General features: G+C 65.5%; 1 protein-coding gene across 1 annotated transcript; it reads left to right on the top strand.

Annotated features, from left to right (window-relative positions):
* Positions 1 to 4,548: 4,548 nt before the first annotated feature.
* On the top strand, positions 4,549 to 10,066 carry EMIHUDRAFT_460331 (hypothetical protein; the record flags this gene model as incomplete). Its single annotated transcript, XM_005793171.1, has 18 exons — positions 4,549 to 4,818; positions 4,887 to 5,361; positions 5,549 to 6,030; positions 6,107 to 6,172; positions 6,592 to 6,711; positions 6,779 to 6,790; positions 6,860 to 6,937; positions 7,002 to 7,057; positions 7,127 to 7,193; positions 7,275 to 7,388; positions 7,468 to 7,545; positions 7,616 to 7,678; positions 7,936 to 8,061; positions 8,706 to 8,909; positions 9,083 to 9,184; positions 9,266 to 9,328; positions 9,526 to 9,695; positions 9,766 to 10,066. The coding sequence occupies 18 exons, from the start codon at positions 4,549 to 4,551 to the stop codon at positions 9,929 to 9,931; spliced, it is 2,712 nt and encodes a 903-aa protein (XP_005793228.1). The 3' UTR covers positions 9,932 to 10,066.
* Between the last annotated feature and the right edge of the window lie 355 nt (positions 10,067 to 10,421).

Genomic DNA, 10,421 nt, shown 5'->3' with positions numbered 1-10,421 from the left:
CCTCCTGCTTCTTCCTCTCCAGTTGCTCGCCGCGCCGCGCCAGCTCCGACACAACCTGCTCGTGCGTGCGGCCACCGCTCGTCCCTCCGCTGCTAACGGAGAGCGACGATGCGCCCCGCTGCGACCGCGGCGGGTCGGGACGCTGCGCCAACTCCACAGTGTGCACGAGCTGCTGCCGCCTCGCGCGCTGCTCCTCTAGCACCTCTGCCGCACGCCTCCGCAGTGGCGGCGTCCCGCTGGCGAGGGCGCGCGAGTGGGCGTTGATGGAGGGGGAGAAGGTGCACTCGCGCTGCTCGCACGCCTTTAGCAGCGTGCACGACTCGCTCCGCCAACGCTCGCGCTCCTCCTTGCCCAGCATCCCCTCCTCGTACAGCAGCTCCTGGTAGCTCTTGTCTGGCAACGGCGACGCCGGCCGCCCCACCCGGTAGAGAGCGGGCACCTCGCGCAAGCCCGACTTGAGGTTGAGCGAATGCGCCTCGGACTGCTTGCGCGCCTCCATCTCGGAGAGGAGCGCCGCGCTGCGCGCCTGCGCCGCGGCGTCCTTGGGGGAAGGGGGCGTGCCGGCCGGTGGCGCGGCGCCGGCCAGAGACTTGTTGGCCCGGCGTTGCGCGTCCTTGTACAGCCGGGCGGTCGCATCGCTCCCAGTCTTGCGCTGCTGCGCCGTCGCCCGTAGCTCCTCCTTGATATCCGCCTCTAGCGCCTCCCGGAGCTGAGACCGTCGGGCCTCGTCATCGCCGACATTCGCAGCCTCGAGCCGCCAGTCATCGAGGCAGGCGGCCATCTTCTTCTCGGCGGAGGAGACCCGCGAGGCCGAGGAGGAGGAGGAGGAGAGGCTCCAAGACATTACGCACCGGCCGTCCGCCAGGAGCGGGCGCGGAGGGGGGGTGCGGGGCCGCGCAGCGTTTCCTGGGGGCGGGCTCGCCGTTACCCGTTTAGCCGGGCCAGCTGGATTTGGCGCGTGCTACCGGATCCGCTACCGCCCGGGGCACCTCGGCATTGTGTTGTAGTGTCTGTAGGTGTTGCCAATCTGCTTTAAAGATGTTCACACCGGAAATTTCCGGAAAAGAAACGACACGTCCAGCGGTGTAATGAAGGTCTGGCACACCCTCATCGCCTGCGCCAGCAGTACCGGAGCTGGACGACAGGCGAACCCCAGCCTGAAGGTGGGCACGCAGATCAAGCTGGCTCTGCTCACGGCAGATGCGCCCGAGTTTGACGAGGCGAGCGGGCTCTGGAAGCAGCACGCAGCTGGCCCCGCGATCGGCGCCACGCCGTTTGGCTCTCTCGCCTTTTCGCTAACTGCAGGCGGCGAGGTCCTAGCCACTGCGCTCGTGTACGCATCGCTCGGCTTCCCATCCGACGTGCTGGAGCACGAGCACGCCAGCCAGATGCCTTCGCCATGCACCCTCGAGCTGTTTGAGATCGAGACTGCGGAGGCGCACCGCAGGCAAGGATATGCCACCGCCCTCATCACCTTGATGCTCAAGTGGCTGCAATGCTACGCAGGGGTCGCTCCCTACCTCTTTGCCCGGGACACCTCTGGCATCGAAGGCCTCTACACGCGGTGGGGCTTCCGCGCTACCGACCCGCAGTACCCGCACGTGCACGTGATTGACCTCCGCCGGGTGGCGGCGCGGGCGTGAGGAGGAAGAGGGGGGGGGGGGGGGGAAAAAAGGGGGGGGGAAAAAAGAAAGTGGGTGTCTGAGCAGGAGGGGGGAAAAGCGCTTCCAGCTTCGCCAGAAAAATACCTTTTTCGCAGTGCAAACGATCGAGACACGCGCCGTATCTGGGAGGAACGCAGAACAGACGACCGGGAGGCGGAGCAAACGCGCAGGGGGCAGGGCGACACGAGGGAGGGAGCAGAACTTTGCGGAGATCAGCAGGTGGGTGTACGAAGAGATTAGGAGCAGCAGGGACCCAAGGGACAACCGGTGGAAACGAAGACGGCTACTGCTAGCCTGAGGGAGGGTGTAGAGGATGTAGAGTGTAGAGCGCTGTAGAGCTGTAGAGCTGGAGAGTGCTGTAGAGCTGTAGAGCTCTACATCCACCGCGTGACGAGGCGGGTGCGTTGTAGAGCGATGTAGAGGCGCTCTACAACGTGAAATCTCTACAACAAACTCTACATCATAAGCGGCGAACGAGGCACGGTCGCTCTCCGACATGAGGCGCGTTGCACTTACCAGTGCTGCCTGGCCTTCTGTCTGCCCGCCCAATGGGTGGCAGGTGCCTCTGCTGCTGTGGCATGCCTCACGGCTGCGACTGGCCGGCGCCTCGGCGCGTCAGCTCGGCTTGGCGTAGCGATCGTGGCCAGCGCAACTCGCCTGGACTCAACGCTCAGCCAGGAGCTCCCGCACGCGCTGGCGCGAGTCATGGCGCATGCAACGCGTCTGAATGCTCGCCTCGCCTCGCGCAAATGCGACCGTCCTCGCAGCCGATAGTCCACCGCCTGCTAAAGAAGCACAGCGACGAATGCGGCACCGGCGACGCATGGCAGGCTGGTCATGACGCAGTTATAGGGTGTTGTGTGCCGTCAGAGTGACCGTCTCTGTGTGTCAGTGATAGTCAGGGCCGTCCATCAGAGCTCCAGTAAGCTCGGAGACACCCCATTAGTGCGACTCGACCTCTTTGAGTCACTGCCTTCCCGGCGGTTTGGCTGTAGAGCCTCTACAACAAACTCTACAGCAAAATCGCGCTCTACATCGCTCTACAACGCACCCGCCTCGTCACGCAGCCGATGTAGAGCTCTACAGCTCTACAGCGCTCCAGAGCGCTCTACATCTCTACAGCTCTACAGCGCTCTACACTCTACATCCTCTACACCCTCCCTCAGCTGCTAGCCCCCCGTCGCGGGAGCCGGCCGCGTCTGAATTCGGACGCCTGTGCTACCCTTCACACACGCTACACACGGTGTACTAGCACGGCGCATCCTGCGCCGTGCCCCCAATGTCAATACTCGAGCTTCCTTGCTTGTGCTCAATCTTGTCACGGTCCTACGTCCCTTGCGAGCGTTCGCGTGAACTCAGCGTCCTCTGGTCCTTTACAGTCCTACATGAGCCAGCCACCCTCTCCGCTCTGAGCCTCCGCGCTCAAACGGGCCGGGAGGACGACGACCCCGCCGACCAGGTCTTGGGACTTGGCCGGTTTCTAGGCTACCTAAACTTGGTCCTCTCAATCCTCCCCCCAAGCGGCGTCACGTATCCCATGCGCAGAAACCCAGCGCAACGCGCGCATCAAAGTTATGAATTCATAGACTCGGTCGAGAGACCCCAGCGTTGGCACCTGTCTGTGCCTTTCTTTCTGGACAGGGTGGCCCGCCACAAGGACCCCAGGAATTGCGACTAGCCGCTTTCCTCCCGCTGTGATTCTGTGTGAAATCTGTATCCGAATTGATGAGCCCTCTCATCCCGGAGTGGTTCGATCCCACGCGAATCCGAGACGGTGACGGGCGCTGTCTCGGTGATCTCAGGCCCAGTGAGGTAGTGCATCAGACCTGTCCCGGATCCTGCTGACCAAGCTCCTCTTGTAGCTCGATCGGTCACACCGCCATCGCCGTCGGGGAGAGGGGGGACGACACTGCTTCTGCAGCGTGCACCTCGATCCTGTACCGTGTTTGTTATGACCCCCCCCAATGAACATACCAGTGAGGGAGGGCGAGACGATCGAGGGGTCCCGTACCACGCGGAATCGACCCTATCCAGTGCTCGAGTGCTCGAGTATCTTGATTTGCCAACAACAAACCTAAAACCGCAACAAATAGTTCCTGAATTCGGCGCCGAACTTGCGCGGGCGCATCGGCGATTGAATACAGGAGACTGAATGGCTCGTTGGGCTGCAGCAAGTCGGCCAGTGCCAAGTCAGCCGGTGCCAGAGCTGATAACGGCGAATGGCAGCCTTGGCCTGCGCTCGACAGGAGAAGGAGAGTTTGACTACACACCCGCAGCAGGGTGCGCCAAGACGCCGGGCGCCGTGATACAGACAGTGGAGGGGGTAAGGCGAACCTCTTGTGAGGCGGCGTGCGCAAGCTCTAGCCTCTGCCGAGCTGCGGCGTTCGTCTACCCAACAGGAGATTCTGAGGCGAGGCAGAGCCGACGGAGTCGCACCACCATACGCTCGCCGCCGCCGCCGCCGCCGCCGCAGCCGCCCCTGCAGCTTCCGCCTGGCGTCGGCAGATGCGTCCTCTACAGCCGATGCCTCGAGCGCACGCGCGCGCTGCCCCCGGCTCGCGTCGATCTGCTGCATCGCTGGGGGCCCACGTGGCCGCAACATACCCGGCCGAGGGATGTGCAGTGGGGAACGAATGCCACACTTGTGATCGTGTCTTTCCGTTCGTCGCTCGACTGGCTGCGCACTCTGCCCGGCGGCATCCTCGACCTCGTCATCTACCACAAGGGCTACTTGGACGAGGCCAAGGCCGAAGCTCAGGAGTGTTTGCGGAGGCTGCCGAGCGGGGCCTGCCAGAACCTCACGCGCTTGAGCGGGAACCGCTCCCATCTCACCACCGTACGTCGGGGGTGGAGGGAGGAGGCGGGGGCGACGAGCAGCGAGCCGATGACGCCGGCGTACGTCGACTCGCACTTGCGTATCAAGCATCAGTGCCGGCGGGCAGAAATACACCGCCCACCGCAAGGCTGTCCGAGTGGCTGCACCTGCGGGCCGCGGCCGCCTGCAGAGCGGCCAGTCCTCAAGTACTTTGCCGTGCTTCCAAATTATGGGCAAGCGGCCGGGCGGAAGCAGGGAGGCTCACGCGAGGTCGTTGGCTACCTGCAGTTCGTGATCGACTTTTGGGAGAACCTGCCAAACGTGGTCATCTTCTCGCAGGTCATGGGCGCGCGCGCGGCCCCCACGGCCCCCACACCCCAACGTTACCGTCGGCCTGATCGTTGCAGGACGACCGAACTCAGCTGCGGCCGGCTCCCTGGGGCAACCTGGACATCCTCCGGCCGCAGCTCAGGGAGTGGAAAAAGCTGTGGGGCCCAGACAGGCCCCTCTCCCGCCGCAGCTGCATGTGCGACTACTTGCGCGAGAACAGCTACCGCCAGGGAAATTACTACTGGTACAAATCCATGAGTGCGATGCAGGAGCGGCTGATGGCCACAAACCTGAGCGCGCGGAGCCGCACCGTGACGTGGCCAAGGGCGGCGACCTTCGCCGCCTCGCGCTTCCAGATCCGCGCGCAGCCCCTGTGGGCGTTTGAGCAAATTCACCGCGTCGCTACAGTGGAGAGGGCTTGCGGCTCTGTGGGCACCCTCACCTGGGCGCACTCGATGGAGAGGCTCTGGCTCGAGCTCTTCGACGAGCGCGTCCCGAAGGCGTTTCGGCCGGCGTCGCCGGGCGACCGCGGACTCGGCGCTTGCTTTGGCGGTGCGAGGAGGAGGCGGAGGAGGAGGCGCTAGGTTAGGTTAGGTAGAAAGGAAGAACAATCTGGCTCGGGCTCGAGTACCGACCAAGTTCTGGAGCAGAACCCACACCGCCCCCGGGCGAAGCGTGCGGCGTCGGTTAGGTGATAAGGCCGCGGGACGGTCGGTCATGTCCTCGCTCGCTCGACTAGCCACATGCAACCTCAACCAGTGGGCGATGGACTTCCGCGGCAACCTGGAGCGGATCGAGGCGTCCATCCGCGAGGCCAAGGCGGCAGGGTGCACCTTCCGCACCGGGCCGGAGCTCGAGGTGACGGGCTACTCGTGCGAGGACTCGTTCCTCGAGGCGGACACGCTTGCGCACGCGTGGGAGTCGCTAGCCGCGCTGCTCGCCTCAGACCTCACCGACGGCATCCTCTGCGACATCGGCATGCCGGTGATGCACCGGAACGTCTCGTACAACTGCCGCGTCGTGCTGCTCAACCGGCGCGTGGTGGGCGTGCGGCCAAAGGTGTGCCTCGCCAACGACGGCAACTACCGCGAGATGCGGTACTTCACGCCCTGGTTCATCGACCCCACCTCTCCTGGCTACGGCGCTCTCGAGCAGTACTACCTGCCGCGCATCGTCCGCGAGTTGACCGGCCAGCGGACAGTGCCAATCGGCATCTTCGCCGTCGCGGCGCTCGACACTCGCCGTTGACGGCCATGCGTGGCTCCGAGTCTTCCACCCTCCTCCTTCCTATTCTCAGGCGCTCGACACCGCCCTCGCCTTTGAGACTTGCGAGGCGCTCCTCCCCTCTGGCCGCGCCATCCCTGTTCCGATGCTCACCACTCCTCCTCCTCACTGTCAGCCATCTATACTCTCAGGAGCTCTTCACGCCGCTCGCGCCGCACATCGCCCTCTCTCTGGACGGCGTCGAGATCATCGCGAACGGCTCCGGCTCACACCACCAGCTCCGCAAGCTGCAGACGAGGAGCGCGCGTCGCCGCACCGGCTCGGACCCTTCTCGGACCCTTCTCGGACCCTTCTCGGAGGCTTCGTGTAGGATCGATCTCGTGCGCGGCGCGACCGCAAAGGCACTGCGAGCCGCCCGAGATCGACCCGAGATCGCCCGAGATTCACCCGAGGTTGACTCGAGATCATCCGAGAGATCTCCCGAGATCGCCCGAGATCGACCTGAGGTCGTCCCGAGATCGCCCGAGACTCACCCGAGAGTGACCCGGCCTCCGCTAGGCGGGCGGCGTCTACCTCTACGCCAACCAAAAGGGCTGCGACGGCGGGCGGCTGTACTTCGACGGCTGCGCGATGGCGTGGGTGAACGGCGAGTGCGTCGCGCAGGGCTCCCCGTTCGAGGGGGTGCAGTACCCTACCGACCCGGACCCAAACCCAGTACCCAAATAAAGTAGGGTCGCAGTTCGAGGGCCTGGACGAGGTGCAGCGTGGTTGTCGCGACTCTGACTCAGTGAATGAACGCCTCAGTACTCGCCATCGGTCGGTGCAGGTGGAGGTGGTCGTCGCGACAGTCTCGCTGTCGGACGTCCGCGCCTTCCGGGCGAGCTTCATAGCGCGCTCGAGCCAGGCGGAACACGGCGGCATCGATGGAGTAGTCAGCTCCGCGCCCATCCCTCCTCAATTCAGTCCAGGCGGCCTCCGCCGCCTCGATCCCTCGCGTCGAGGTCGACTTTGCGCTCACGCTTCCGTGCGCGGACCAGCTGTGCCGGGCCCCGCTAACCAGACGGCCGATCACGGGGGTGCGGATCCTGAGCAGGTACGCGGACCAGCTCTGCAGTGCGCCGTCGCGCCCCTCGCCGCCGCGGCTGCACAGCGCCATGGAGGAGAGCGAAGCCACTACGTTTGCCGGGCCGTGCCGAGGGGCGCGAGGACGGTGTCTCAGCCGCTGCTCGAGAAGAGTCTAGGAGATCGCCCTTGGGCCGTCGGGGTGGCTGTGGGACTACTTGCGCCGCTCGGGGCAGCGCGGCTACTTCCTCCCCCTCTCGGGCGGCGCTGACTCGAGCTCGACCGCCGCTCTGGTGGCGGCCCTGTGGGGCAGAGCCGTCCCTTCCTCCGGACCTGATCCGGACCTGAGTCCGAGTCGTTGCTTGTGGGAAGGTGGCGATCATGTGCCAGCGAGTTGTCGAGGAGCTGGGCGCGGGATCGGAGCGGTCGCGGTCGCGCGTACTCGCCGACGTGTCTCACCAAGCGACACCGGCTGCAGGCCCGAGGGGAGCCGAGACCATCCGAGGCGAGGCGAGAGTAGGTGCGGCGCGTCACCAAGCGGGCCGACTACACGCCGCCCGACTGGCGCGACTTGTGCGGCAAGGTGAGCTCGGCCTCGGCTCCTCTCGGCTCAGCTCGGCTCAGCTCGGCTCAGCTCGGCTCATCTCGGCTCCCTCTCGGCTCCCTCTCGGCTCCTCTCGGCCCCTCTCGGCCCCTCTCGGCTGTTCTCGGCTGTTCTCGGCCCCTCTCGGCGTAGCATCGCACGCCGCCCGACTGACCTGCGGTTGCGGCTAGGTGCTCGCGACTTGCTACATGGCGTCCGAGATCAGCAGAGATTAGCCGAGAGTAGCCGAGACTTAGGTGCTCGTGACTTGCTACATGGCGTCCGAGTTCTCCGGCGCCGAGACGCGGGCGCGCGCGGCGCTACTCGCCGAGCAGATAGGCTGCCTGCACACCTCCATCAGCATCGACGGCATGCGGTCTGCCGTCTGCGAGACGTTTGCGGCGATGGAGGTGCACTCGGGAGGCGTGCGCAGCGAGGCGCTCAAGCTGAGAAGTAGAGCAGCTGAGCCGAGAGGGGCCGAGAGGGGCCGAGGAGTCGAGAGGAGCCGAGAGCAGCCGAGGAGCCGAGAGGAGCCGAGAGGAGCCGAGAGGAGCCGAGGAGCCGAGAGGAGCCGAGAGTAGGCGGTCAGGCGGCGGCCAGAGATGAAGACCAAGCCGCGCGACTACGCCGAGCTCACGCAGAACTTGGCGCTGCAAAACATCCAGGCACTTCCTAGACACTCCCTAGGCACTTCCTAGGCACTCCCTAGGCACTTCCTAGGCACTCCCTAGACACTCCCTAGAGCTTGGCGCTGCAACACATCCAGGCACTTCCTAGACATTCCTAGGCACTCCCTAGGCACTTCCTAGGCACTTCCTAGACACTCCCTAGACACTCCCTAGGCACTCCCTAGGCACTTCCTAGGCACTCCCTAGACACTCCCTAGGCACTTCCTAGGCACTCCCTAGGCACTCCCTAGGCACTCCCTAGAGCTTGGCGCTGCAACACATCCAGGGCCGCTCCCGGATGGTGATGGCGTACTCACCCGAGGTTACCCGAGATTCCCCGAGATTCCCCGGGACTACAGGCCCGCTCCCGGATGGTGATGGCGTACTTTATGGCGCAGCTGATGCCGTGGGCGACCGACGGCGACGAGACGACGGCGGGCGGCTCGCTCCTCGTGCTCGGATCCGCGAACGTCGACGAGGCGTTGCGCGGCTACTACACAAAGTACGACTGCTCGGCCGCAGACCTGAACCCGATCGGCGGCGTCAACAAGCGCGACCTCAAGGTACGCCCGAGATTGCCCGAGATGACCTGAGACTGCCCGAGATTACCCGAGATTACCCGAGAGCGCGACCTCAAGGCGCCCCCTCGAGCGTGCGGATGAGGAGCTGGCTGCAGTCTGTTCACTGCCCTCTGGCAACTCCAACCTTGCGTCTCCAACCTTGCGTCTCTAACCAGGCATTCCTCGAGTGGGCCGGACGCGAGCGAGGGATCGGGGTGCTCGCGCGCGTCGCCGACGCGCCCCCCAGCGCCGAGCTGACGGGCGCCGAAGGCGCGCAGCTCTGAAGGGGGGGGGGGGGCGTGGGCGTAATGGGGGGACGCGTTGAGCCGGTGCGGGGGCTGACTGATGCAGGCGCGCAGCTCGACGAGGAGGACATGGGCATGTCGTACGACGAGCTGGCCGCGCTGGGCTATTGCCGCAAGGCAAAGCCGCCGCTGCTCGCACTTCGCCCGCCCTCGCTCGCACTTCGCCGCTGCGACGCACCGCCCCCCCCCACACACACACATCCCGCCGCCGCCTCCGCCCCGCCTCCGCCCCCGCCCCGCCCCCGCCCCGCCCCCGCCCCCCTTCCCACAACCACCCGAGGGGCCGCCCGGCCCTCGTGCCGCCCACCCACCAGGTCGAGCGGTGCGGGCCGCTCTCGACCTTCCTCAAGCTGCGCGACCGCTGGGCCGACGGACGCGCGCTCACGCCGTCCATCCGCGCGAGGGGCGCCGCCGCGCCGGTCACGTTTGACGAGCAGGTCGCGCAGAAGGTCAAGGACTTTTACTTTTACCACGCGATCAACCGGCACAAGAGGGCGGCGCCCGGCTACCTCTCGGCTGTGTCTCGGCTCCATCTCGGCTGGCTCTACCTGCAGGCACAAGATGACGACGCTCACGCCGTCCTACCACGCGGAGAGCTACTCGCCCGACGACAACCGCTTCGACTTGCGCCCCTTCCTGCAGAATGCGCGGTTCGACGAGCAGTTCAAGGCGATCGACGAGGCGGTGGCGGCGGCCAAGGCGGCGCGTGGCGAGAGTTGAGCGTTGTGGCCCGCCCCGCCGCGTTTTTGTGTGAGAGGCTCGGAAGCCTGTCGTGTGTCGACCGGAGACGGGGGGTCCGGTTCACCTCCGCAGTCGGCTCTACTCATATGGAATTTAAGGGCAGCCGATACAGATACACACTCTCACAGGTCACACCCTCGGGGCCGGCACAAGCCGTCCGCAGCAGGCGCGGCAGGTCCAGGATACTCTAGTTGGACGGGGGGCCGCGGTGTGAGAGGAGGCGGTCTCTCGTCGCCCGTATGCCGTAACCCCGTGCCGGGGCTCGTCCGTCGTGCCCGACCCAAAACATCCACTTGGTTGTAGTGCGAACTTCGTTCCTTCGTTGGTTGTAGTGGCTAGTGCGGCGCCGAGCCGCACGAAAGAGAGCCGCCCCTCGCGCCGTCGATGTGGAGGGACTTCTGGCCTTCTCGATGGTCAACACGAACTCTGCGCGGTGTGAATTACGGAGATTGACCTTACCTTACCTTAG

The sequence above is a fragment of the Emiliania huxleyi genome (assembly GCF_000372725.1).
Source record: "Emiliania huxleyi CCMP1516 unplaced genomic scaffold EMIHUscaffold_1024, whole genome shotgun sequence".
Lineage (NCBI taxonomy): Eukaryota > Haptophyta > Isochrysidales > Noelaerhabdaceae > Emiliania > Emiliania huxleyi.
The sequence above is the reverse complement of the archived record's forward strand: the minus strand, read 5'-3'. Positions and strand labels throughout refer to the sequence as shown.